Source organism: Drosophila santomea, chromosome 3R (assembly GCF_016746245.2).
Source record: "Drosophila santomea strain STO CAGO 1482 chromosome 3R, Prin_Dsan_1.1, whole genome shotgun sequence".
Taxonomy (NCBI): domain Eukaryota; kingdom Metazoa; phylum Arthropoda; class Insecta; order Diptera; family Drosophilidae; genus Drosophila; species Drosophila santomea.
The window spans coordinates 12525756-12550886 of record NC_053019.2 but is presented as its reverse complement, the minus strand read 5'-3'; the positions used below and the strand labels follow the sequence as shown (position 1 = coordinate 12550886).

General features: G+C 49.4%; 10 protein-coding genes across 10 annotated transcripts; 4 read left to right on the top strand and 6 right to left on the bottom strand.

Moving 5' to 3' along the window:
* Nucleotides 1-37: 37 nt before the first annotated feature.
* On the bottom strand, nucleotides 38-1914 carry LOC120454639 (zinc finger protein OZF). The gene is made up of 2 exons (XM_039640138.1): nucleotides 1765-1914; nucleotides 38-1713 (listed from the first exon to the last, which is right to left on the bottom strand). Exon 2 carries the CDS (start codon nucleotides 1707-1709, stop codon nucleotides 96-98), a length of 1614 nt encoding a protein of 537 aa, XP_039496072.1. The 5' UTR covers nucleotides 1710-1713; nucleotides 1765-1914; the 3' UTR covers nucleotides 38-95.
* A 179-nt stretch (nucleotides 1915-2093) lies between these two features.
* Nucleotides 2094-3601, top strand: LOC120454640 (interleukin enhancer-binding factor 2 homolog). Its single transcript, XM_039640139.1, has 3 exons — nucleotides 2094-2340; nucleotides 2404-2532; nucleotides 2592-3601. Exons 1-3 carry the CDS (start codon nucleotides 2176-2178, stop codon nucleotides 3486-3488), a joined length of 1191 nt encoding a protein of 396 aa, XP_039496073.1. The 5' UTR covers nucleotides 2094-2175; the 3' UTR covers nucleotides 3489-3601.
* On the bottom strand, nucleotides 3501-4888 carry LOC120454641 (sialic acid synthase). Its single transcript, XM_039640141.2, has 2 exons — nucleotides 4655-4888; nucleotides 3501-4340 (listed from the first exon to the last, which is right to left on the bottom strand). Exons 1-2 carry the CDS (start codon nucleotides 4886-4888, stop codon nucleotides 3558-3560), a joined length of 1017 nt encoding a protein of 338 aa, XP_039496075.2. The 3' UTR covers nucleotides 3501-3557.
* An 851-nt stretch (nucleotides 4889-5739) lies between these two features.
* Nucleotides 5740-7349, top strand: LOC120454061 (serine/threonine-protein phosphatase alpha-2 isoform). Its single transcript, XM_039639066.2, has 2 exons — nucleotides 5740-7036; nucleotides 7131-7349. The coding sequence occupies exon 1, from the start codon at nucleotides 5952-5954 to the stop codon at nucleotides 6858-6860; it is 909 nt and encodes a 302-aa protein (XP_039495000.1). The 5' UTR covers nucleotides 5740-5951; the 3' UTR covers nucleotides 6861-7036; nucleotides 7131-7349.
* A 663-nt stretch (nucleotides 7350-8012) lies between these two features.
* On the bottom strand, nucleotides 8013-8873 carry LOC120454062 (c-Myc-binding protein homolog). Its single transcript, XM_039639071.2, has 2 exons — nucleotides 8739-8873; nucleotides 8013-8674 (listed from the first exon to the last, which is right to left on the bottom strand). Exons 1-2 carry the CDS (start codon nucleotides 8748-8750, stop codon nucleotides 8156-8158), a joined length of 531 nt encoding a protein of 176 aa, XP_039495005.1. The 5' UTR covers nucleotides 8751-8873; the 3' UTR covers nucleotides 8013-8155.
* A 327-nt stretch (nucleotides 8874-9200) lies between these two features.
* Nucleotides 9201-10535, top strand: LOC120454060. Its single transcript, XM_039639065.2, has one exon. It carries the CDS (start codon nucleotides 9425-9427, stop codon nucleotides 10481-10483), a length of 1059 nt encoding a protein of 352 aa, XP_039494999.1. The 5' UTR covers nucleotides 9201-9424; the 3' UTR covers nucleotides 10484-10535.
* Nucleotides 10515-17870, bottom strand: LOC120454059. The gene is made up of 11 exons (XM_039639064.2): nucleotides 17391-17870; nucleotides 16921-17325; nucleotides 15108-16807; nucleotides 14570-15048; nucleotides 14321-14495; nucleotides 13732-14265; nucleotides 11744-13666; nucleotides 11554-11689; nucleotides 11300-11496; nucleotides 11073-11235; nucleotides 10515-11015 (listed from the first exon to the last, which is right to left on the bottom strand). The coding sequence occupies exons 1-11, from the start codon at nucleotides 17518-17520 to the stop codon at nucleotides 10846-10848; spliced, it is 6012 nt and encodes a 2003-aa protein (XP_039494998.1). The 5' UTR covers nucleotides 17521-17870; the 3' UTR covers nucleotides 10515-10845.
* Nucleotides 17871-18087: 217 nt separating this feature from the next.
* On the top strand, nucleotides 18088-19854 carry LOC120451403 (xaa-Pro dipeptidase). The gene has a single exon (XM_039635071.2). It carries the CDS (start codon nucleotides 18285-18287, stop codon nucleotides 19758-19760), a length of 1476 nt encoding a protein of 491 aa, XP_039491005.1. The 5' UTR covers nucleotides 18088-18284; the 3' UTR covers nucleotides 19761-19854.
* A 158-nt stretch (nucleotides 19855-20012) lies between these two features.
* On the bottom strand, nucleotides 20013-23284 carry LOC120451405 (palmitoyltransferase ZDHHC6). The gene is made up of 5 exons (XM_039635073.1): nucleotides 23132-23284; nucleotides 22200-22384; nucleotides 21303-21384; nucleotides 20664-21184; nucleotides 20013-20609 (listed from the first exon to the last, which is right to left on the bottom strand). The coding sequence occupies exons 1-5, from the start codon at nucleotides 23190-23192 to the stop codon at nucleotides 20172-20174; spliced, it is 1287 nt and encodes a 428-aa protein (XP_039491007.1). The 5' UTR covers nucleotides 23193-23284; the 3' UTR covers nucleotides 20013-20171.
* A 215-nt stretch (nucleotides 23285-23499) lies between these two features.
* LOC120451404 (saccharopine dehydrogenase-like oxidoreductase) lies at nucleotides 23500-25094 on the bottom strand. Its single transcript, XM_039635072.2, has one exon. It carries the CDS (start codon nucleotides 24875-24877, stop codon nucleotides 23582-23584), a length of 1296 nt encoding a protein of 431 aa, XP_039491006.1. The 5' UTR covers nucleotides 24878-25094; the 3' UTR covers nucleotides 23500-23581.
* Between the last annotated feature and the right edge of the window lie 37 nt (nucleotides 25095-25131).

Here is a 25131-nt window from a genome sequence, read left to right as displayed (position 1 = left end):
TTAAAACCTCCAAAATTCAAAATCTCTTTGATTTTTGTTTGGATTTTGTACTGTTGCTTGCTTTTACTTTATTTTTTAAGTCATTTCTAAGCAAACTATTTTCTAATTGAATTTATGCCGCATAAGTTTTTCTTTTGGTGTCGCCCAAGACTGGATTTCTGAGTAAATCTAGTTGGGCAGTGTGAACACTTGAAGGGCTTCTCTCCCGTGTGAACCAGCAAGTGTGCCTTATGGTCTCCGCTCCTTGCAAAGCGCTTAGAGCAGTGGGAACACTTAAAAGGCAGTTCCTTCCCCGTGTGTGATCGCAAGTGTATTTGAAGATTCGATTTGGCCAAATAGGTCTTTGAGCAGTGGGAACACTCGAAGGGGCTTTTTCCAGTATGGTCTCGCAGGTGCACTTGAAGTTGCGAATGCAGCTTAAATTCCTTCGAACAGTAGGAACACATAAGGGGCTTTTTTCCAGTATGATCTTGCAAATGGACCTGTAGATGCGAACGATGTCTGAAATCCTTCGAACAGTGGGTACACTTAAAGGGCCGTCCTCCCGTGTGAACTACCTGGTGTTCCTTAAGGTGTGTCTTCCTAAAAAATGATTTGGAGCACTCGGCGCACTTAAACTTTCGCTCTCTTTTATGGGAGCGTACGTGGATTTGAAGAAGTGACCTCATTGCAAAAGTGGCTGAGCACTGGGAACACTTCAGGGGCTCTTTTCCAGCGTGCTTAAGCAAGTGCAGTTGAAAAGTGGAGTTGCTTGCAAAGGTCTCTGAGCAATGAGAACACTCGTACGGGTTTTCTCCCGCGTGCACTCGCAGATGAATTTGCAAACTTGCATTCTCTGCAAAAGTCTTCGTGCACTGGGTACACTTAAAGGATCTTTCAGTGTGCGTTCGCAAGTGCTTTTGAAGGATTGACTTGAGCTTAAAGCTTTTCGAGCAGTGGGAACACTCAAAGGGCCGTGCCTCCATATGCGTTCGCAGGTGTTCCTGGAGATGCGAATTGCTTTTGAATGCCTTTGGGCAGTAAATACACTTAAAGGGTCGTTCTCCTGTGTGCGCACGCAAGTGTTCCTGAAAATTTGATTTCCGCGCAAAAGACGTTGAGCACTGGGTACACCTAAACGGCCGTTCGCCAGTGTGGACTATCATGTGTGTGTGAAGTGAAGATTTCACTGTAAATGAAGCAGAGCACTGCGAACAGGAGAACGGCCTTTCTCCTGTGTGTATTCGCAGATGTTGTTTGAGCGATGTATTCAGGATGAAAGTCTTTGAGCAGTGGGGACACTTGAAGGGTCGGTTTTCGGCGTGAATGAGCAAGTGCCGCTTATAATGTGAGCTGCTACCAAAAGTCTTGGAGCAGTGGGAACACTCGAACGGCCGTTCTCCTACGTGAGTTCGCAAGTGCGTTTGCAGGTTTTCCTTTCTTGTAAACGCCTTTTGGCAAAGAGTACACTTAAACGTATCTGTGCGATTTCGCAAGAGGCGCTTCTGTCCTATTTTCGATTTACAAGCCTTCAGCTTCGTCGGGGCTTTTTGGTGTATGCTTTTAGCTGGCTCGAAATCGATGTCATAATTACAAGCCTCTTCGATCTTTATTTCACTTTCGGTCTCTTCGATTTCGCAGTCAGAAATCGAGCACAATTCTTCCTCGAATGTGTCTTCTTCGAGTGGTTCGTTCTTCACGGGGCATTGGTCTACGATCGCCAAATCCATTGTTCTAAAAACTAGAAGGATTAGAGTCATCTTTAATTCGATTTAGACTACTTACGGATAACTTTATGCGCTCCTGAGTCGATTGGATTGCTTAAATTCTAGAGTGTCGCCTTACATTAAAAGTGTAAGACCATCAACATAAATATCATAACGTTGTTTGTACATAAAGGGCTTTCCTAAAACTGATTAGACCCTTGATTCACAAGCTGAAGCTCCTAAGGTTAGCACAATTAACTTCCCAGACTCCGTATTTTAATTCAATGCATTTAGTGATTTTAATTTAAGTGAAAATGTTTAAAAATTCAAAATGTATCACCGCGACCAATATTGTGTTCGGTATATTTTGAGCCTCTCTTTAAAGTCGTTTTCGCACCGGTTCAGCTCTGGTCACACTGTTCCCATCTGTAAAAGAAAACAGAACGCTCCGGCGTTGAGAAAATAATTAAAAATTCATCCCCACAGGAATATGGTTCGTGGAGCTCTGCGAGGTGGCCGCCCCATGCGCGGCGGCATACGTCCGCCGTTCAAAAAGACATTCGTGCCCCGCCACCCCTTCGATCTGACCCTGGCGGAGGTCTTCTTTCCCAAAGTTCCAACCGCCGGCGCCGTTGACGATTCTGCTTTGACTGCGGTAAATCAATAAAGCACATGCGTATCCAAGGGGATTTCAATGGGATTACAATTCGCATTTCAGGCGCTGCTGAAGCGTAACCAGGACTTGAGCCCCACTCCCAGCGAGCAGACTGCCATTGGGAATCTAGTGACAAAGGTGCAGGCTGTCCTAGACAATCTGGTGGTTGCACCCGGCGATCTGACCACTTGTGTAAGTACAACACACTACTCTGTGTTATGTATGTATAGAGTGCTCTGGTTATTCCACAGCAACTGGAGGAGGTGCGTCAGGTTGGCTCCTTTAAGAAGGGCACCATTCTGACCGGCAACAATGTGGCCGACGTGGTGGTAATCCTCAAAACGCTGCCCACCAAGGAGTCCGTCGACGCGCTGGCCAAAAAAGTCGAGGCCGACCTGAAGGCCAGCATGAAGACTGAAGTTCTGACCAAGGGCGATCAGCACACCGTACAGATCCATGAGCGCGGTTTCGACATCGCCAACGTGCATGCCAAGGTGCGCATTTTGATTGCCACCTTGCCGCAGAATCTGCGCAAGCTGGAGCCAGAGATACATTTGGATCACAAGCTGATGCAGAGCCATCTGGCTGCCATCCGCCACACGCGCTGGTTCGAGGAAAATGCCCACCACTCCTCGATAAAGGTGCTCATTCGTATTCTCAAGGATCTTACCAGGCGCTTCGACGCCTTTTCGCCGTTGTCGGCCTGGATGTTGGACCTCATTGCTCATCTGGCCATCATGAACAACCCGTCGCGTCAGGCACTGCCCATCAATCTAGCCTTTCGTCGCGTCTTTCAGCTGCTCTCCGCCGGGCTCTTTCTGCCCGGCTCAGCCGGCATCACAGATCCCACCGAGCCTGGACACATTCGGGTGCATACTGCCATGACATTGGAGCAGCAGGATGTGTGCTGCTACACGTCACAGACGCTGCTCCGCGTGCTGGCCCACGGCGGATACAAACACATTTTGGGCCTGGAGGGCAACACCAGCATTGTGCGCGAAATGTCCGTCTGGAACGGAGTGTGCGTGTCCCCCCTAACCGCTGTCTACGAGAAGCCAACGGACAAGAAGGAGGGCGACCTCGAGGAGGACATCGAGATGATCGAGAATGAAAACGAAGATGAAGGCAGCGACGATGGAGCCGAGTAATGCAGCTCCAGCTATTCATTTAGAATTGTATTTTAATTCCACATCATGTACTTTTTCAAAACCCATGATTTAAATAATTATGCTACTCCCATATATGGGTTCATCCTCACCAATATTGTCTGCCAATTCCTTACCGACTATGTCCAGGTAAAGCTCCGCTGTAAGGCCGCTGGGTTCACTAACTTTAATGGCCATATCTGCCAATTGCAACCTACCACCTTTTTTGAGACTCCTAGCCGCCACAATGGATTTGCCAAGTTTATTTCGGCAGGGCAGCTCGCAGGGTAGAATGGTTTTGTGTTCAACATCCCTAAGAGCTGCCTCCAGTTCGCGGCCTCCATTTAATTTTTGAAATATTTCCTTTGGCGACAACGAGACTGAAGAAAGTTCAAAGTTGGAGATTGCTGCAGTTAGAGCTTTCAATTCCTGGGGCTCAAGGGAGCAACGATGATCGGAGCCCTTTTGACTCTTGTCCAGCGTAAAGTGGCGCTCCACTATGCGTGCTCCTAGCAGTACAGCGGCCTGGCTAACGACCACTCCCAGTTCATGACCCGAGTACCCAATTACCACATCGGGAAAACGTCTTCTAAAAACGGATATCAACTGCAAGATGCAATCTTCGGGTGCAGTTGGGTATGATGATACGCAGTGCATTAGAGCGTAGTTCTGTTTTCCTGACTCCCTCATAGTGTGCACAATCCTCTCCACAGTTGGCATGGTCTGCATTCCGGTGGAGATTACTAGAGGCAAGTCCAAACTGGCGGCCTTTTTGAGAAGCGGAAAGTTGTTTGCATCTCCGGACCCAATTTTAATGAAAGGAACATTTAAGTCTGCCAGGAACTCCAACGATCTCTGTTAAAAAATAACATATAAATTTTATAAATTACCTTTTTGGATGATTATTAACTATTTACTTTTTGGATGTATACTATTCCAATAAGTAATTTCAATGAGCTTCTAAAAACACAAACTTGTTATAAAAAAATTTAGTTAAATTCTCATTTTTTCAACAATATGGTTATGTTTTACCCATATTTCTTTTTTAACATAAAAAACTTCAAAGATGACATCTTTTCAGTAGTTCAATTTAGAATGGTTTAAATGAAATTCCCAGCAAATCACATTATAGAAGTTAGGTTTAAGTCTAATAATTAATTAATATCAACCTCATCCATGGCGGAAGCCGTAAAGTCCACACTAAGCTCCTTGCAATAGGCCTGCAGCAGGAGGTACTGATCCTTGGAGAACTCCAGGTACTCCTTGTGCTCTCCGTAGGTTTTTCCCCAGGCGTGATCGCTGATATATTCGCGATTTAGAGCGGATCGCGTAAACTTTGCTGGCAAATCGGATTTCTGAAACTTAACGCAGTGGCATCCGGCCTTCTTGGCCTCCCAGATCATTTTCTTTGCTGTTTCCACGCAGCCCTGATGGTTTTGGCCAATTTCTGCTATGATATAGACGGCATCAACTACTTTTCGGCTTATAATTTCGTTCAACAGCATTTTAATTAAATTGAAATCCGCCTATTTAACAGTTAATTAAATGATTAACGGGCGTAGTCGGGAAATGCATCGAGTTGATTACCGATAACCAAACATAGGCAAATTTACAAAAAAAAAGCTTTTACTGACATTATTGTTCGATATTATATTTCTTTTAATATTAGGTTTTTAGACATTAAGGACATTTTAAACATTATTCATGTGTCTAGTTAGTATAATAAAGAAAACAATAGGTAAATTAAACGAAGTTCCGTAAAGCAATATTCTTATTGTATTTAGCATTTGAATTTTAAATGCATTTAAAATATCCGCTTATTTCCAAAAAAAATCGAATAGCCTCAGCAATTGCGTCTATCTTCCACCTCTAGTTCCCAGTTATTCATGCCCGGGCGTGCGTGAGTGCGAGCAGGATGGTTAGTCTCCACCTGGTCAGGGCTGCCACACGACTTAAATTGAATATCTGGTCAACCCAGGACGCCATGCGTTTAAATCGATTACTAACAGAGCAAGAAATTTTGAAGCTCGAGATTTGGCAGTTTTGAGCGACTATAGGGTCAAACAAAATTCAAATAAAAAAGTAGAGCTGTTGAACAATTCAAACTTTGGATTGCAAAATGCGTTTACGGAAAAAACGGAATATTAAGTCAACGATGTTATCGATTACGCGCTATCTTAGCCTGTTATCGATTAGATAAGATGGCGTCTATTATCTGGCCAGATCCACGCCTTCCGGCGGTGTGGCACCACTTGCCAGATGCACACTTGCCATTCCGCTCGCACCCACGCAACATCGTACGAAGGAATTTTCATACCAGTTAGCTGTGAAAAGTATTTAGCAGAAATAGATTTGGGAAACTAGAGAGATTTCGAGGCTATTTCGGCGCTACCAACCATCGTTCGCGGCAACCTCGACACCCAACAGCAGCAGTAGTGCACCAGATCAACACTTCCCGACGCAAACATGGGCGACGTGATGAATATCGACAGCATAATATCGCGACTTCTAGAGGTGCGTGGGGCACGGCCAGGCAAAAACGTACAGCTCTCGGAGGGCGAAATTCGGGGACTCTGCTTGAAGTCGCGCGAGATCTTTCTATCGCAGCCCATTCTGCTCGAGCTGGAGGCGCCGCTAAAGATCTGCGGCGACATCCATGGACAGTACTACGATCTGTTGCGCCTGTTCGAGTACGGCGGCTTTCCGCCGGAGTCGAATTACCTGTTCCTGGGCGACTACGTCGATCGCGGCAAGCAGTCGCTGGAGACCATCTGCCTGCTGCTCGCCTACAAGATCAAATACTCTGAGAACTTCTTCCTGCTGCGCGGCAACCACGAGTGCGCCAGCATCAATCGCATATACGGATTCTACGACGAGTGCAAGCGTCGCTACAGCATCAAGTTGTGGAAGACATTCACGGACTGCTTCAACTGCCTGCCGGTGGCGGCCATTGTCGATGAGAAGATCTTCTGCTGCCACGGCGGCCTCAGTCCCGATTTGACATCCATGGAGCAGATTCGTCGCATTATGCGACCCACCGATGTGCCCGACCAGGGCCTGCTGTGCGATCTCCTGTGGTCCGATCCCGATAAGGATACCATGGGTTGGGGCGAAAACGATCGCGGCGTTAGCTTCACCTTCGGTGCCGAGGTGGTGGCCAAGTTTTTGCAGAAGCACGAGTTCGATCTCATCTGCCGAGCCCATCAGGTCGTCGAGGATGGGTACGAGTTCTTTGCCAAACGCATGCTGGTCACCCTGTTCTCGGCGCCCAACTACTGTGGCGAGTTCGACAACGCCGGCGCCATGATGTCCGTGGACGACACGCTGATGTGCTCGTTCCAGATCCTCAAGCCAGCTGACAAGCGTAAAAAGTAATATCACACACATGCACCAAGAGCAGTCCTTTTCTATCTAAAACAGATCAATAAGAAACCCTACCAAGATACAAAACAAAAACACAACAACAAGAGAAACAAATACAAAAAACCAAAACATCCACAACAATCAGAAATAAAATGCTTTGAAACAACACATCAAATGATGCATGAAACGTAAGTGTGGGCTGCTGACGCAGTGAAATCAACTAGTGAATCACACTCTCACCCCAACCTTATCTCTGTTCTTGGTCACTTTTATCATCGGCAGCCAGGGCGATTCAAAATCCACAAGAAAATCCCTCAGCAATTCGGACAGCCAGCGAATGCATGCGTGCATGGAGTAGCAGCGATTCACGATCAAAGGACATCCCCTGGGTACCTTCCAGCAGATGAATGCAGTCTTTCCTTCCACCCCCATTGAGATTTAAATCGCAATTACAAACACATTGACAAATACCATGATTAAAAGCCACATATTTATTTTTAATAGCCCCCGCATATATACTTATATGTATATCTACCGACCAACCATACACCCACGCACACACACTTGTACACACATTTCAACACCTGCGTTTATAGGTTTTGTCCAAAATTTACACAGTAGGTAATCAGGTCCGTACGAGCAGAGCACCCAGCATTATATTGGACTAGATGTACTTGATGGACTGGAGGAGTGTGACTGGACCTCAGTCGGTCACAAAGCATACCAGATACAGAAAAGGGGGCCCTGTAGCGCTCTTTGGCCTTAAGAGTAGAAAGCGAAGCAAAACAAAACGAGAAACCAAAATCGAAGAAGGGAAATCGTTGAACAGACGAGCAGGAGGTGGAGGCGAACGCTTGCCAAGAAGTGAATTATAAACACTAAGTTTCGACCTTGAATCAGTTTTTTGTTCGTCCACATGGCGGCCCGATCAAATGGGCGCCAGAGGAAAATCCGCACGAGAATCAAAGGAATTTATTAGTTTGCCCCGAAAACTCCTTTCCGCCTTCCATTCATCAGCTATCCCGTCATTTTAAGGATGTGTTTTTTTAAAAATTAACTATTATTAATATGTATTATCAATAATCCTTTGTATTAATAAACAAATGATATAAAACGTGTATGAATTATGAAACTGATTTCAATAAACATTTGAAAAATCCATAATTCGCATTTGCTGCATATCTTGTATTTCGCTTTATTTACATGTACACTTCGGAAAATACTTAACATTTCTTTTAAATGGATGCGTTCTAATGGGATGTATGCTGATTTTTGGTGTGAGCCTGCGAGCTGCTGTCATCTGAGATCTACTCGCTGGAGCCACTGGCTTCAGCTTGGACGGTTGGGCTAGGCTGTGCGGCCTCCTCGCTGGCCACCACCGCCTTCTCCTCAATCTGGCAGGCCTCCACCACAGCGGTGACCTCCGCCACGGCGTCCGAACTTTCCCCGGGCTTCTCTGGGCCTAGCTCGCCGTTCTCCTGCTGCTCCGCCGCCTCAGTGGGCTCGGCCACGGCCACGGTCTCAGGCTGCTCCGGGGCGACCACTTCGCTGGAGGCCACTGGCTGATGGCCCTGAAGCACCTCCGGATTGATGCTGTTGATGATGGCACGCAGCCGCTGGATCTCCTCGTTGGCCAGCTGCAGATCCTGCTGCAGACGCTCGTACTTGTCGTGCTGGTGGCGCACCACACCGATGTGGTTCCGGATGTACTCCATGGGATTCTCCGGCCGCTCCTTGATCACGCGTATGAAGATCTTGGTCAGCGAGTCCAGGACGCTGCCGCGCTCCAGGTAGCGTCGGATCTCGTCGCGCTTCGGATCAATGGGCTGCGTCATCGCGAGAGATTCGTGGTTAGCAAGTGGGGCAGTCGAGTTTTAGGCAAAAGCTCACCTTAAAGGACATCTTTGAAAAATGGAGATGTGCGGTGTGACCGTGGACAGAACTTCGAAATAAACCACAGTCAAGCCCCCTTGGCACACTACCTGAACCAGGGCTGCACGCCGGCGTCAAACGGAACTAGTTCGGCTCACATTAAAAATACAAATGTTTAAATAAAGGGTTTTTTACATACTTGTATTTAGATTGTTGGAAAGAAGACCGTTTGTTTTACTCACCAGTAAAAAATAAATATATTTTATAACACTCCAACTACCTTTTTTTTAATATTCTTAGTTAAAATCATAGAAGTAAATTAATGTTTTCCTTTGTTATATTTTAAACTTTTATCATAATAATATCATATATTGATATAGATTTAAAACTCAGGAAATGTCTCTACAATCCATAAGTTAAATTGCCATTAGTCTACATAATATCCTCTAATAAAATATAACTTGTTTCGTTAAATTTTCAAAAATTAATTTATAAGACAATAAACCATTATTTAGAATCCACTTATTAACATTTGGGAAGCATTCAAAACTCGAAAATTCTGAATTTTCAAAATCTGCGGCTAAGCACATTCTGCGCATGTCCCACGACTGAATCTCTCACATGTACATGCCCAATTTCGTTGCACTGGATACAGCGATTGTGCAAATATTTTTCGAGTCGAACGCCCGGAATAATCCAATCCTATGATGCACACATTCGAGAACACCTTCATCCGGGGACCCTCGCCGTCCTACTCCGACGATGCCAACTCGGAGAACGCGCTGTCCGTGACCCTGCCCATCGGGGGAGCAGTTCCGGACTTGGACTTCTGTCGCGACGACTCGAAGACGGATACGGGCGACTACTTCGACGAGAAGTACAACAGCGACAGCTGCTCCCGACTGCATCCCGGCCACCAGGGACGCAACACGTTCGCCTTCTGGACCATTGTGGTACTGCTCCTAGTGCTGACCGTGGGCAATCTCATCTTGACGCTCACCATTGTGGGTGTGCTTCGCCTGGGAAAAGGTGTCCAGGGCATGGAGGTGATTCCCGAGGTAGATGTGGTCAAGTTCTACGGGTCCACGGACTTGGAGCGAGTGCAGACAAGCTCGTTTGGCCAGATTCACGGCTTCTCGGATGTCCCGGTGACCATCAGCAGTGATGCCGGCGACGGGGAAGGCGGCGTCCACGTGCGCGTCTTCCGCAATGGCAATGGAGCCGCTAACGAGCGCGACAGGATCGTCCTGAACCGGGAGGGCATTCTCGTGCAGGCCACGAATTTGTTCGAGGTCAAGGACCCGGTCGACAAGCAGCCCATTTTCACCACCCACCGTCCGCAGTACAACATTCCGGGCGGAGTGGAGGCATTGCAAACGAAGGTAGTGAGTGCCAGCGGCATCGTGAGTCCCATCGACGAGTCCCTGGTGCTGGAGAGCGACGGACGCATGGCCATAAGAGGATCCGAGGGCGTGTACTTCGATGGGGCCAGCGTTGATGTGCAGGCCGAGCACCACGTCCTAATAAACTCCACGCAGGGCGCCACCATCCTGGAGGCGGGCACGGGTATCTTTCTGGACATGGACCGCATTCCCATCGTCAGCTCCGAGCTGGGACTACGCACGGGCAGTGTGCAGTACAAGATTTGCGCTTGCATGCCGCATGGAACACTCTTCCGGATCGCCATACCAAGGGTGCACAACGGGCCCAAGATCACCTGCGCCCACTTCAGTGGCAAGGACGATCCCTGCGAGGTCAACTAAGTGCGGTCAGAAATAAAGAGAATCGTTGCGATTATCGTATCCCTAAAACAAATGTTACGTAGCACTTTTTATTTTCGAGGAAATGTACACGATTTTATAGAGTATAATTGTGAAAACCGATTCTAAACTTGCATTGCAATGCGAAGGATGATCCATTTTGAGCGCGGGGCGGGTCGAGATGATGTGGTGTCGTTTAGCTTTGAAAACTAAAAACTTGCGTTTGGCCAGATATAATACAGAGATGGCATTGAATTTGCGGGATGAGAATGTACACAATGAGGTGGGCGAGAGGCAATTCAAATCAAGAATATTAACGGACAGAGGATTAGCGCGCGGGTTAGCCTGCATCCGGATGGGGTACCCTAAACACCCGGTGGCGGAGGCGGTGGCGGTGTTGAAAGCGACGTCTGAGCGAGCTGATGGCGGGTCCTTGACGAGCTGGGAATCACGTCTGCCAGATTGTCCGGCACCATGCTAAGAAGCTCAGCTTCACTTAGATGCGCCAAACGGCCTTTGCTCTTCGGCTTCGATGCTGCAAGGAATCGTTGATATCATTGCCAATTGTTATTTGGGAAAGCAGGTCACGTACCAAATGAACTGGTTGTGGTGATGGCGTCCTCGGGATTGTACTCCTCGTCTCCCTCGCCAGCATTGGAAGGCAGATCAGTCTTGTCCTTGATGCTGGCCAGGATCTTTGAAAGATTTGGCGGTATTGATATGGCGGATAGCACATTAGATGAGGACGCAGATCCCTGCAAAAAGCAACAAGGCATATGAATAAGAGAAATATATAAGCCAACTGTGCTCAACACTTACTGTGGGCTCCACTTTAAGCAGGCCGGCAATTTCCATTTGTTGCGCGGCTATTTGTTTGTTGATTTCATTCACCTGCCGTTCAAGATCGTTTGGCTTTCTTGGAGCTGTCGGCACCAGTTCGTCGTCGGACCCACCGGGCGAGTAGGGTTCATCGGCGTCGTTTGGCACCGGTGGCAGTGGCACCACCTTCGGGGCAGCTAAAAGGTACTAAGCATTAAGAACAGCCTTTGCGGATGACTTCGCAGTAAACTTACTTTTCTGCAGCTTAGCAATTGGCGCCTTGATGATGGCATCGATATCGAACTCATCATCCTTGGAGCTGGTGGAGTGAGTGCTTGTCTTGCGCTTGGGACTGCTCTGCCCCGTGTACAAGGTCGTGCTGCGGGATTTCTGAAAAGGGGAATATTATTTCACACCGACATTAAATAATATGATATGGCTTACCTTGGCCGCTTTGCTACTTGTGGCGGGAACCGGAGAAGGCACAGATGGAGTCGATGGCGGAGCCTCGGCAGGTCGCTTGCTGAGACAGCGCACGATGATACCAAGCAGCGTGTTGGGTCTTTGGGCTTCGTCGTAGAAGGGAACCGGCTCCGCGGTCTGCAGCGCTGGTGGCAGCTTATCGCCGCTGCCCAAGGGGAATATATAGAAGTCTCGAATCTGATCCGAGTCCACACCCAAGACGCCCAGCCGCTGACGCGAGTCCAGGTATTCGAAGAAGAGATCAAACTTAAACGTTTCGCTGGGCGAGGCGGGGAATATGTTCACAATGACAACTTCCTTTGTGGGACTCTTCTTCAGCTTCTTGATATATTCCCAGACATTTACGCGGGTAATGCGGCCGATTACGTCCATCTGACTTGGCATCAGTTTACCTAGTTGATGACAGTTGCCGTGCACGGGGTACATTGCGATTTCGAAGTCGGCCAAATCGATCATCTTGAGCGTACCGGACCACAGTGAACTCGTGGTCAGGCCTTGCACGTAGCGGGAGTAGTTATCCATGGGCTCAGGTGCTTTCAAAGAACTGGGAAGCGTTGGAAGTGGCTTGGGGGACGGCTTTGGTTTGCCCAGATTCGCCGCCTGCTCGACTGTTTTCTCGGAATCCAGAATTTGATCAACCAAGTTGTAAGCACTCGCCTCTGTTTTCTTTTCCGCAATCTTTTTGGGCACCGGCGATTGGTCGTTTTCGTCTCTCTTCTTGGGCAAGGGTGAGGGAACGACCTCATCCCTCTCCCTGCTATGTTTCTCGCGCGACCGATGCTCACGCTCACCTCCGCCTGACTCCCCTTCGTTGTGGTGCCTGCGATGGCGCTTATCGACGCTTCGACCCCGACTATTGGAACGACTCCGACTCCGCTTTCGGTGATGATGCTTGTGGCTCTTGTGTCGCTTTTCCTTCGATGACCCCGACTTTTCCCTGGATGTGGAACGTTCCATAGTGGAGGTATCCGGATCACTTACCAGTGACGTCTGCTTTGTGTCCGCCGTAGATGGTTCATTAACGTCCTCTTCGGGCAGTGTGACATCCACTTTGGTGGCGATTACCTCCTCCCCCTTGTGGGTTTTCACCACATAATTTTGGGCACATGCCAACATGTCCAGCTCGGATTTCTTGATCATGTCCAACTGGTGGCGATTTTCCTCCTCACGCCACTTGGCCAACTCTTGGCTGGCTAGCTGCTCCGGCGTCATCCGCACCAGCTGCTTGGGCTCCACTTGCTTGGCACAAATCTTTTCGAACAGCGTCCGGTTCTTGCGATCCTTTATGTTGAACATAAGTGAACGATACTTGGCCTTGTACTTGGCTCCCACGTCTCGTCCAAACGAGTTGAACATTTCCAGTTCCACGCTCCTCACAAACTGATCCACCTCAAGTACTGTTAGCCACTGAGTCGGTGCCTGGTCTGAGGTCTTCTCGGCGGCCTGGGCTTCCTTGATCCTCGCTAGCAGTTGCTCCCGAAGGGATCGCCGGATGCCGATTCGAACGGGCTCGGGTTTGCCTGCGCTTCGATTGGGGACTGGCGCCTGTACTGGAGGTGTTGGCTTCTCTTTATCCCTTTTGGCCAATGGGCGCACGGAAGAGATTCCTAGTGGGTTTGCCTGAACTGTGGTGGTTTGCGGATGTGACAATTTGGCAGCAACTTCAAGCGGCTTTCTTGTGACGGCCAGCGCGGGGGGTTCAACGGCGGAGTTGGCTTCCGGCGCCCGTTTCAACGGACGCTTCTCTGCGTCAATGGACTGAACGGTTCCCGAGGGCAGGACCTCGTAGGTGGGATTCTCCTGTAGCCATTTTCGAAACTGGTGTGCGGAAGGGGCCAAGTGCCCGGTGATTACTCGTCCACTTTTACGCTCAAACACATTAATCTGTAAGCAAAGTGTGTAAATTAGTTGGTTTAAAAGTTCAAAATAAATTCTCCTCTGTTGCATACCCTTTCCACCTTTGACACAGAGTCCGCTTGTCTCAACACGTCCTCAAACAAGTCCTTCTTCTTGTTTTTCTTGGCCTCCAGGGAGTTGTTCAGCGGAGATTGGGCGTTGGCATTCTGTGCCAATGGGCTATCCGGACCTTTAGTTGCCGCATGTGCTTGAATGGCGCTTTGCGCGTACTTTCGTATACACTCTTCGCCACAATAAACGGAAGAGGGGCTCGCCGGTCGCTTACAGACTACACATAACGTCTCTGAAATGCGGTTGCCAGGAGATGGGCCCAATCTGATAAAGTTCAGCTGCTGCTGCTGGTGAGGAATTGTACCGGCTGGGAATTTTTTGGCCGGCTTCACCATTGGGATGCGCATGGGAGAACTGGCCACAGTTACACCCATCGGCAGTGTTCTTCTGGGGGTCGAAGGAGTCGTAACCTGAACCAGTTCTGCTGTCGAAGTTAGTACTTTGGTCTCAATCGGCCTCTCCTCAGGTTGAGCAGTTGGTCTGGTGACCAACATGTCGGTTATTCGTGGTTGGCTCTATAAAAACAACTAATCAATAACAAAATTCTTTATGTTTATTATATAACTTTACCCTCTCCTCCTGCCTTTTAACGCATTTGGGACACTTCCAGTCGATGCCCTTGTTTTCCATATCAGTGCCCATTGCCTTGGTCACCCCCACGCATGTGCCGTGGAACCAATCCTCGCACAAGTCGCAACAGATCATAAACCGATTGTTGTGTGGCTGCCGACAAACACACCAGAGCCTAAACAAAACAAATAAATGGTTTCAAATAATCGTACAAATTCGCATCTAATAAATAACTTTATAAATGTTTACTTGTTGGGGTCATCGTCATCCTCCTGAGACTCTGAAGCGTCGGGATCATTGTTCTGACTTGTATCAAGCTTTTTTGATCTTCTGGGTGCCGTAGAACGTTTGGCCAGCGATGGCTCTCTAGGGTTGGGTCGTTTCGGCCCACTTCCGGACTGGCTGTCATTGCTCAGACTGCTAGCATTGAGCAGCTGATTAATGCTTGCGTCCAGCGAAGATTCACCAAAGGACACATTGCCTGCATCACTGTTGATGGTCGTAGCCATTCCTGGGGCTGCAGGAAACTGTGCTCGTCGCTTGGCCCGCGTGGTGGGCGCTTCAATGGGAGGCAGGTATATGACCCGACCGTTGCCGCGCACAACCTTTGCTGAGGGGGGCAGGGAGGTTGCCACGCTCCTTGAGGGTGTACTGCAGGCAATGGGCAATGAGGTCATCGATTGTGCGGGCTCTGCAAGACTTGCATTAGGCAGTAGGTTGGTCTGTGCCTGTACAGGAGAAATCTAGTTAGCTAACAAAATCAATGAATTGGAAGTTCTACACTTGCCTGTACTTGCGGCAAGTCAACAGGCAATGAGACGATGCCGTCTAGGGTTCCCGGCTCTGCGCTGGCCAGTACTTGCTTAACCACCTCGGCCTCGAACTGTTTGTCTTCCTCGATAAGACCGACCACGTGCTGGAGGAAATCCGCTGTAATCTCATCCTCGTCCGCCGTATCCATTATATCATTCGGATCTGCCACAGCTGGATTTCCTACTCCTTGCATCTCTGTAACCGGAAAACTTTGCGTAGGCAAGGACACTGGTGGGGTATCTAGATCGGCCGCTGTACTCTCCAGCATCTTAACCAGTTTCGGTATGTCCTCGTCCGCATTTACGACAGGCTGCTCCACAAGGGTGGACTTTAGTAGCTCATCCTGCACAATCGAGTTGATCAGATCCAGCTGCTTGTCATTTTCTGCTGCCAGTTCGGAGGAACTCTGGTGGGTCTCGATTACTATTTGGGCGGGCAGTTTATGCGACTGAGCTGTGTCCACACCGATTGGCATAAATCCCTTGGATGGCGTATGAGCTTGCGCAGGAACAGGAACAACTATCGGCGACATCTGCTGGTTGTAACTCGATCTCGGCGTACTTGGCGACATGACGGCCCGGTGTCGGAGTGGATCTGGCGATGATTTTGTGGTCGCGTTGTTATTCTCACCCAACAGGGTGTTGAGATTGGTGAACACTCCTTTGGGACTGGCCATATTCTTGTTGATGATAATCTCTTTAACTTCTTGTGGCGAGTTTACGATCCTTCCCAATTGCACGGCAGGCATACGACGAACACTGGAATTTGCCGGTGGCGTTGGCAGTGGAGGTTTTTTGACGGGCAGCGATTGATGTGTGGGCCGGATTTTGAGAAACGAAGTGCTTGGAAGACCTCTGCCCAGGGCAATAACTGTGGGTGCTGCTTTTGTGACAGGCAACTGAATTATTTGGCCGATTTGCGGCGCCTTTGGCTCTAAAGTTTCCTTGCGTTTCTTCAGCTCGGGGAAGTGCTGTTGCGTAGGGGGTGGCGGAGGCAGAGGCTTCATTGGTTTGGTCTGAGCTTGCCTGACCACCTTTCTAACCCGCTTCCTTTTGTTCGGATTGCGTCCACTGCTATGCCTCATATCGAAGTCCATGTCACTGTCCCTGTCGTTGTCTGATTCCTGGAAATCATCGCTCTCGTCACTCATTTCCTCCGAATCGTAGGACTTATCTGCATTTTCCTCTTCGGCGGGATCCGAGCTTTGGGCGTCGTCATCATCTTCGATGTATTCCTGCACAGGAGCAATCACCTTGACTGGAGCGCGAGCGGGCCGTTGCCTGGCATTAACCGAATTGCTCGCGATAATCTCTGGCTTCTGCCTGGGCAGTGGTGACTGGATGGTCTTGCGGATCACCTGCACCCTGGTTTGCAGCTGCGCTGGCTGCTGAACTTGGTGGGGCTTGACGGGCAATCTCTGGACCTTGACCTGCACCGGGCTGAAGGGAATGGCCTGGACTCGTTTTTTGGCATTGATGAGCTTCACATTGCCCGGTGCTTGCATTATGATTTTGCGGCTTTGGGCTTGCATTTCCATGGCCATCTTCTCGGCCCGCTTGTGGTTCTTTAGCTGCTCTGGCGAGGTAAACGGTGTGTAATTGTGGTCATTGCGGATAACTTCCATTAAAGCGTCCGTTTCCGCAGTCCTTTTGTAGACGGAAACTCCGGCAAGCTCTGTAAGTAGAATACAAATGAGTTGAAACTAAAGTGCGTTTACTTTCGTTGTGGTCTAAATAATGCTTTTATTTCGCTTAATCATTTGGACCACATCGATGTACGTTATTTACTCAGTGCATTTTTCACAACCATATCAGCCGTGCTGTCCGCATAGAACTGCTCCACTCGCAGGCCTACGATTTGTGGGCGCTCCTTGGGTCTGCGTCGCTTTCGCTTTTTGATGGCCTTGGGCTTTCGGCCAACTCGCCTGCGTGTGCGCGGGGCATCGGCTTCCGTCTCCGTGGAGTCACTATTGTGGTCTTCGCCGGTGTTGTGGTTCTCCTCGTCCTGTTCATCCAACTCACTGGCATCATCGCCACCACTTTGGCTGCCATTGTCACTGTCCAGCTCCGAGTCCGTGGCGGTGTCCATGAAGTTCGCAAGCTCCTCCAGCCGCTCGGCTTCCTCCTGGTCCACCATGCTCGGCGTGGGCGACGTAATCCGCACCACGCTAATAGTGGAAATCGATTTTTCCTCTGCATAAAACCAATGTTAGTTTGGGCGCAAGTGGGTTTATGACATTATGGCTTATTAGACTTACCCATGATGTTCCCGATGGCGCGCTCGTCGAAGGAGATTCCGTTCTTGCTGTAGACCACAACCAGATTGGAGTCGGCTTCGGCTGCCGCCGGCCGGGCGCTGGGCGCCTCCGTAAACACAGAACTGGACATGGCGCCAACTGCTCGTGATCCCCGCTAGCGGCGCATTGGAGTCGGCGGCCCACACAGCGTGTACTTTATTAGCTTGGAACAGAACAACGACTCATTTGTTGTTGCATCCGCCGCGTTGTGACGCCGACATTGAAATTGGATAGTAGAGATTGAAAAGGGTCACTGGGGTGCGTTGGACCGATACTTAATACTGGTGATGCTCTACTAGCTGCTCCCACAAGCTGGCTGTCCTGTAGTTGAGATTCGAGAGCAGAATCCGTTGCTGTTTCTCTTTAAAATGCAAATTTTCCTCAATTATGAAAATAAAATTTGCAATAAAAGCCACTTCTAGCGTGACCAGACTTGGGAATGCTAGCGATGCCGACAGTTATCGATAGTTTCGTGCTTCTCTCTACGGAACTAGTTTCAACTTTTAGCTCTTTTTAAACAAATGTCGATCTCTGTTTATATAGGGAAATCCGCTTTATTATCCTTTTTCAGGGTTTTTTGGCGATGATATGATATAAATATGAATTTAATGACCTCATTACCTATGAGCTAGAAACATAAACTTTCGATCGCTAGACAATTCATTAAAGCTGTTTTTTCGCGTTCAGTTGTCGGTCATACTGTTGCGAAAACAGAAAACAAAAAACACTGATAAACCCCATTTAATTTACTGCCTTTGTTAGCCTGGCTATTGGCTATTATCAGCTAATCTTACTTGCTTGAGCACTCATTGCTGTCCAGAGCGCCAGTTAAACTTTGTCCTCCGTAGCAACACCATGGCCGCCTTTCAGATGGGATCGGGTCACGCAGTGCCCATGAGTCTCTTCAGGAACAACAGGGATCGTGCCGGCAAGGCCATCCTCAAGGAGCTGCTGCCGGGCCTCAAGTTCGACGATGGCAACCTGCTGGTGCTCCTCGAGGGCGGCAAGGACCAGAGCCTGTACAACACCGACGTGGACTACGTGTTCCGGCAGGAGTCCTATTTCCAGTACTTGTTTGGTGTCAAGGAGCCGGGCTGCTACGGTATCCTAACCATTGATGTGAAAACTGGTGATCAGAAGAGTGTTCTCTTTGTTCCCCGCTTTCCCGATGAGTACGGCACCTGGATGGGCGAACTGCTCGGTCTGCAGGAGTTTAAAACCATGTATGAGGTGGACGAGGTATTTTATGTCGACGAAATGAGTGTTTATCTGGAGGGGGCGTCGCCCAAGCTGATACTCACATTGAGCGGCACCAACAGTGATAGTGGGCTCACCCTCCAGCCGCCCGACTTTGCTGGCAAGGAGAAGTACGTGACTGACTGCGATCTGCTCTATCCCATCCTCTCTGAGTGCCGGGTGATCAAGTCGCCCGAAGAGATCGAGGTGCTACGCTACGTGGCCAAGGTTTCCTCTGACGCCCACATCAAGGTGATGAGATTTATGCGTCCCGGTCGCATGGAATTCGAGGGCGAATCCCTGTTCCTGCACCACGCCTACTCCGTGGGCGGTTGCCGGCACGCCTCCTACACTTGCATCTGCGGCAGCGGAACGAACTCCTCGATTTTGCACTATGGACACGCGGGCGCTCCCAACAGCAAGCCTGTCCAGGACGGCGATCTTTGCCTGTTCGACATGGGTGCCAACTATTGTGGCTATGCCGCAGACATTACTTGCACGTTCCCGGCCAATGGGAAATTCACCGACGATCAGAAGTTCATCTACAATGCCGTGCTAGATGCCCGCAATGCGGTCACGGAGTCGGCCAGAGACGGAGTCTCCTGGGTAGACATGCACAAGCTGGCGGGCCGGGTGTTGCTGCAGCGCCTGAAGGAGGGCGGCATGCTCAAGGGCGATGTGGAGGAGATGCTCGAGGCAGGTGTTTCTGGCGTCTTCCAGCCGCATGGTCTCGGCCACTTAATCGGTCTGGATGTGCACGATGTGGGCGGCTACCTGCCCAAGGAGCCGAAGCGCCCCGCTGAACCATGGCTCAGTAAGCTGCGCTTTGCCCGCGTACTTAGGGCGGGCATGTATGTTACAATCGAACCCGGCTGCTACTTTATTAACTGGCTGATGGACCGCGCACTGGCCGATCCGAACATTGCTAAATTCATTAATGTGGATATGTTCAATCGCTTCCGCAATTTTGGAGGTGTGCGCATCGAGGACGATGTGCTAATCACGAAGACTGGAGTGGAGAACTTTGCGATCGTGCCGCGTACGGTGGAGGACATCGAGGCAACCATGACCTGTAAATATGATTCACCGGTTTAGAGCTTGCACAATATTTCCCACACTTAAACATATGTAATATACTGTATCGTAATCAAATTATGGAATACCCAATAAATACATAAGGTCTCATCAATTGACAATTTTTTATGTGAAACAATAAAACAATACTTTAGTTATATATATTTTTACTTCTTCGCCATGAGATTTATGCTGCATTGGCTATCTGGAAAAGATAAGCGGTTTTTGCTGATACACAACTTGTTGAATTTCGATTCACATCAACAACTGATATCAACTTTCGCGTTATTTATTGGTCGACAGTGTTAACAGAGTAAACTAGACGGCGACCTGGCTAAGCGTGAAACAGTCAAGTCTCCAAGCGGAATCTAATTCTATTTACAAGCCGAATGTGGCGCAGAGTGCCATCGATTGATCTCTGCCCGATCCGGACTACATGTACTTTTTGGCATGTCCGTTTCGCTGCTGCTGCTTTAAGTGGCTGTGGGCGTTGCCATTCTGGGCCAGAGGTGCTGGTGTCTCACTGTTGCCATCGCCACCGCTGCCTTCCTGGACCGCCTCGATGACCTCAACGGCGCTGCGTCGTGGGAACCATCCGCGGATGGGACCCTTGCGTTGGCGCTTCTTGTCGCCAGCTAGCTCTTGCTCGGAAAGCACTCGCTCACCGAACAGCCAGTGGTTGCGGAAGCGAGTAACCTTAATCATGTCGTTGGTTCGCAGGCTGATGCGTGGCTCATCCGAGCAGGGAGCGGCAACGCAAACTCGCCATCCCTGCGAGAAGATCGGCAACCACCGACCAGTCACTGGCCCTATGCATCTGAAGGTGCGGGTTCGAGCTCGTTTCTCCTCTTTTTGCGCTAGTTGCTCGCGCTGCAAGGGGTACACGTTAATCTGCGCTCTGTGACAACCATATCCAACACTCACCGTCAATGTATACTGATCACAACCCTCCGCCACAGGCCACTCAATGCCATCTCCCCGCTTTTGGCACTCGTCGTTGAATACCAGTCGCAAATTGGCGCGCCATCCCAAATCATATGGATAAAGGAACTCGTTGTCGCAGTCGGCATTTCTATAACGGCGGTAAAGTGCCTTCTCCACTATCCAAATCTCTATGCCCGTCTGGTTGTTGACAATCGTCTTCAGCTGAATGAACAGCAGCATGCTCAGGCCAATGACGACACCGATGGCCAGGCCCATGCCCAGGATGCACATGATGATGCTGAGCAGCGTGAACTGTACGCTGGCCAAGTGCGCCAGTCCGTGGGTGAGATAGTAGTAGCGGTATATGCCCCGCCAGAAGGAGCAGCACAGCACTACGGTGCCCTGCAGGCTGCCCAGGATGGAGAAGAGCAGGAAGTATGTGAAGTACGCGTGGTTGGCCCAGCCAACGCAGTGATTGATCCACGGGCAGTGGTGGTCCATCTTCTTGACGCAGCGATCACCTAAGTTGGAAAAAGTATAGAAATTTGAATTTAGAAAAAAACATTTTTAGTTGCTTATTATAAATTCGCATGCAAATAGTTTTATTCTTTTATTCTTTAGTGCGATTTGAGAACTTACATTTGCGACAATGATGGGAGCGCGGGGCTTTGTACCCCTCGCACTTTTTGCAGTACTGCAGGAACTGAGCGTCCTTGGGATCCTGCCAAAATTTAAATTCATTAAAATACAGAGCGAAAGAAAACGAGCATATTATTCGTGATTTATGCGCGTTTCCCGAAACAGCCAGGTACAACAAAACCTAACGACGCACAGCTCATTAAGTGACCACCTCCCATTGCCCGTGGGCCACCCAACTGGCCCAGCTAATTCGCCCCTCTTGCGTCTGGGCTCGCCTACAAAACATTTATGCAAATTCGGGTAATTGCATTACGGACTTTGGGCCCCGTAGAGTGCGTTCGCGTGCAGGGCCCGCCTGGCCGTAATGTGAGGAGTCGCCGCTAATAAATTATATTTGGGTCGCACCACTACCGGACAAAATGAATGGCAGTCGAAAAACGTTACAGCCGGCGGTGGCCCTTGCACGACCACTATGTTGGGTTAGTCCGTTGGGACCGGATTCTTTAAAATAAATTGCAGCGTTTAATTGGCGAGGATTATGCGATAAGCAGTCACACACGCCAATGGGCCGGGTTGGCCCATTTGTCTGGCCTGGAAATCGGACATGGAGACCCCGTTGAGACCGAAAACAGAGGCAGAAAACTCGGCACCTACTCTTCGGACGCTAAACAATTGCTTCCGCCTTGGAATGACGATGCACAAAGGGACGGAAAAACCACCCCCAGACTAAGTACTTTGGCAGTTCGTGACAGGTCAACAGTTTTTCGGGCCAAATGGTGGGAATTATCAATGGTAACAGGTGTCTCGAACTAGGTGGAGGCGGTTGACAGGTCGTCGTGTCACAACAAATGTTTCTCCACCATTCCGGTTTCCGTGGCGTTCTGGTTCTCCGGTTACCTTGGGATGCCACCGTTTTGGCATCAGTCCGGGACCTGTCAACGTGGCCATGACGTAATTGAATGTGGCCAGCGTGGAAAGGAGCAGGAACAGGGCCTGGTGGGCGAATCCAGCGAATGATTCATTTGGCGGCCACCACATCGAGTTCATGTAGAGCGTCGTCAGCGTTATGCACTTGATGATGCCTGTAAGCAAAGAGGTAGATAAACATTAGTGTGATTCATACACAACAATTTGATACACGTAGTTGGAGGGACCTAGCCCTGTTTTTGTTTGGATGGGGGTGACTTTGGTGGCCATGCTTCGCTTGGCAATTGCGTGCGGAGGAAATAAGGGTCATTTATTAAGTTTATTGTCGCTTTTCGAGTTGATTAGCCGGCACCACGGTCCAGTAAAAAGTAATTTCGCCGTTTCTCTGACTGATTCCGAGTCCTTTTTGGAGAGCAGCAACAAGCGACCGGCGTCTAATAAAGCCATTATGCCGAGAACAATTGTATATCAGTTCGACATCGTGGTGGTCCGGAAGTCTTATGCCGTCTAACCCGCCGACAGCCAAACGGACGATTTGCACGCCATGTTTGGTGGCTCCGTGAAATTCCCGATAGGCTCCAAGGACTAGGGTTACCCGGGCAATAAAAGAGCATACGACACACAACTAAAACGCAATTAAGCAAATTAAATGTCCCTGGTGGGTGGACAACCGATTGGAGCTCCCCGTTTGGTGTGGGTGTTCGGATGGCATATGAAACGCGATATGGCGCACTCATAGCCCGGAGTGGGGCGTGTCCGGTGCAAGTGCCGCCCATGTAATTGGATCCATTACAACAATCAGTCCTTTGACTTCACTTTCACCAGTGTACATATTGCAAATTTTATCCATCCCACGGATCCACAGAATGGCTCCTCTTATCACCAGTTTGGCAAACACTTACTAAGGGCGGCAATTGGGCCCCAGTGCAGGAACCGCCGGAAGCCGGATATTTCAGCACTCATAATTTATATATTCTCGCGTTGGCGTCTAAATTGGTAATGACCAAAAGGTAAACAACGAAGGTGGCCAAACTGCGATAGCGATAACCAAACAATCGATACAAAACACTATCGGTGTGACCGTGCTGGAAGTACTGCAAAAATTCCAGAGGGAACTAGCTGAAGCACTTATTTCAAATGGAGTGGAACTGATTTGGTTTCTAGTAATAAAAATAAATGGTTAATAGTAATAAATATGAAATAATAAATAATACCTACCTGTAGACAAGATACTATACCTAATTATTTAATTAAAAGTAATGGTATTGTATTTCTTTTTCATATTAGCACAGATAAGTTTAATATATTTTGCGTATTTTTTCAATAACATCAATTACATTCCATTATAGACTCTATTTGTTAGCCACGATCTCGAACTTGATGCCGTGGTCGTGCTTCTCCAGCTCGCTGATGAGGCTGGTACCTCGGAAGGCCGCTCCGGGCGGCAGGACTCCACCAGATCCGGGCATCTTGTCACTTTCGGTGAGGATGGTTTTCGCCGTCGAGAGCAGTGCGACGCAGGTGGATCCATAGCCGGGATTGGGTCCCTCAATCTTCACGGTCAACGTCTTTGTGGGTGGAGAGGTGTACTGATCAGTGCTCTCGGCTAGGTTTTCGGATTTGGGCCAGCCTGTGGCCTTCATGGTCATTCTGAAGAAGGAGCGCTCCATCCTGGCCTCACTGGGACCCTCGCGGGAAGCCATGCCGCCGGAGAAGACGCTGGGGTACTTCAGCAGCAGCTGGCGGCCAAAGGAGAACTTGGACATAATGCCAATGACCGAGGCGAATAGCACGACAACGCTGGCTGCGAACCACGAGGGATACGTCATGTAGGCCTGCATCTGAATGGGTCGCTTCTTCTCCAATTCGTAAAGGAAACGCTGCGAGCGCATCACCACCGAGCGATCTGTTTCAGGGAAAGGTAGGATCACCTTGTTGTCCACCTCCGCGGCACGGGAAAGCGGGGGTCTGGACTTAAGAGCCGGCTGGAACTTGGGCAGGCGCTCGGGGAACAATTTTCGGCGGATGGCCAATGACTCGCTCCGGTTGGCGATAGCGTGAATGGCGCTCTCCCAGGTGCCGATGTTCAGGGCAGCACTGCCCGTTCCCTTGGTACCGCCCTTGACGCCCATGTGGACAAAGTTCTCCACCGAGTTGACAACTCCGTCGAAGTTTTTCTCCACGAAAGTGACTCCCATGTCGGCGGGAATAGAATCAAAGCCGCACGCACTGATCACGTACACGCCACGCTCCTTGGCGAGATCATGGTAGCGCAGCTGCATGGTTTCCATGTATTGGGGCTCTCCGCTTACGTCTACGTGATGCGTTCCCGCTTCGATGCAAGCCTTGACCACTCTCTCGCCGAAGAACCGATATGGTCCCGCCGTATTGACCACAATACGGCAGCGTTTAGCCATCTCCAGCAGCGACGCCTCGTTGTTCACGTCCGCGATGACGATGGGTGTTTGGGAGAGGTCCGTCTTGGACTTTGCACCCATCTCCCGGAGCACCGACTGCAGCTTCTCCTGGTTGCGACCGGCGATGCCCCATTGCAGGCCCTTCAGCACGCTGACAGCCTCGAAGACGGTGTACTTTCCGGTAAACCCGGAGGCCCCGAAGATTACGGCATCCAGTTTCTTGGCCGCCATTTCAGAGTTCACAGATATGCGATTATAATGATTTGAATAGAAATGTCTTATCAGTACCGTACTGAAAGGTAACTCGTCTGCACTGGGCGACTAGCGAAATGTTAATAATGTTAATCGCGCGGTATAAAAGCTGTATTTATTGGAGATTGTTGCTTTGTGACTCCGCAAAATTGAATCGAACAGGTGAAGATTCATTGCAGATAACAAGTGGTTAGATTACACGGTAATTCTTCCAAAAAAATTGTGTTAAAATT

Bases quoted from the DNA above. Each gene is read 5' to 3' on its own strand.
- LOC120451405 (XM_039635073.1), bottom strand. From the start codon at position 23,192: ATGAGTGCTGAAATATCCGGCTTCCGGCGGTTCCTGCACTGGGGCCCA. The intron at 21,385-22,199 runs GTAACCGGAGAA...AAATTTTGGCAG, and splicing joins CAAAACGGTGGCATCCCAAG to GATCCCAAGGACGCTCAGTT. The intron at 20,610-20,663 runs GTGAGTGTTGGA...TACCCCTTGCAG, and splicing joins GTGATCAGTATACATTGACG to CGCGAGCAACTAGCGCAAAA.
- LOC120454059 (XM_039639064.2), bottom strand. From the start codon at position 17,520: ATGTCCAGTTCTGTGTTTACGGAGGCGCCCAGCGCCCGGCCGGCGGCA. The intron at 14,496-14,569 runs GTAAACATTTAT...TGTTTTGTTTAG, and splicing joins GATGACGATGACCCCAACAA to GCTCTGGTGTGTTTGTCGGC. The intron at 11,497-11,553 runs GTAAGTTTACTG...AGTACCTTTTAG, and splicing joins AATTGCTAAGCTGCAGAAAA to CTGCCCCGAAGGTGGTGCCA.
- LOC120451404 (XM_039635072.2), bottom strand. From the start codon at position 24,877: ATGGCGGCCAAGAAACTGGATGCCGTAATCTTCGGGGCCTCCGGGTTT.
- LOC120454641 (XM_039640141.2), bottom strand. From the start codon at position 4,888: ATGATCTGGGAGGCCAAGAAGGCCGGATGCCACTGCGTTAAGTTTCAG. The intron at 4,341-4,654 runs GTTGATATTAAT...ATTTTTTAACAG, and splicing joins CGGCTTCCGCCATGGATGAG to AGATCGTTGGAGTTCCTGGC.
- LOC120454061 (XM_039639066.2), top strand. From the start codon at position 5,952: ATGGGCGACGTGATGAATATCGACAGCATAATATCGCGACTTCTAGAG.
- LOC120451403 (XM_039635071.2), top strand. From the start codon at position 18,285: ATGGCCGCCTTTCAGATGGGATCGGGTCACGCAGTGCCCATGAGTCTC.
- LOC120454640 (XM_039640139.1), top strand. From the start codon at position 2,176: ATGGTTCGTGGAGCTCTGCGAGGTGGCCGCCCCATGCGCGGCGGCATA. The intron at 2,341-2,403 runs GTAAATCAATAA...TTCGCATTTCAG, and splicing joins ACGATTCTGCTTTGACTGCG to GCGCTGCTGAAGCGTAACCA. The intron at 2,533-2,591 runs GTAAGTACAACA...GTTATTCCACAG, and splicing joins CCGGCGATCTGACCACTTGT to CAACTGGAGGAGGTGCGTCA.
- LOC120454060 (XM_039639065.2), top strand. From the start codon at position 9,425: ATGATGCACACATTCGAGAACACCTTCATCCGGGGACCCTCGCCGTCC.
- LOC120454639 (XM_039640138.1), bottom strand. From the start codon at position 1,709: ATGGATTTGGCGATCGTAGACCAATGCCCCGTGAAGAACGAACCACTC.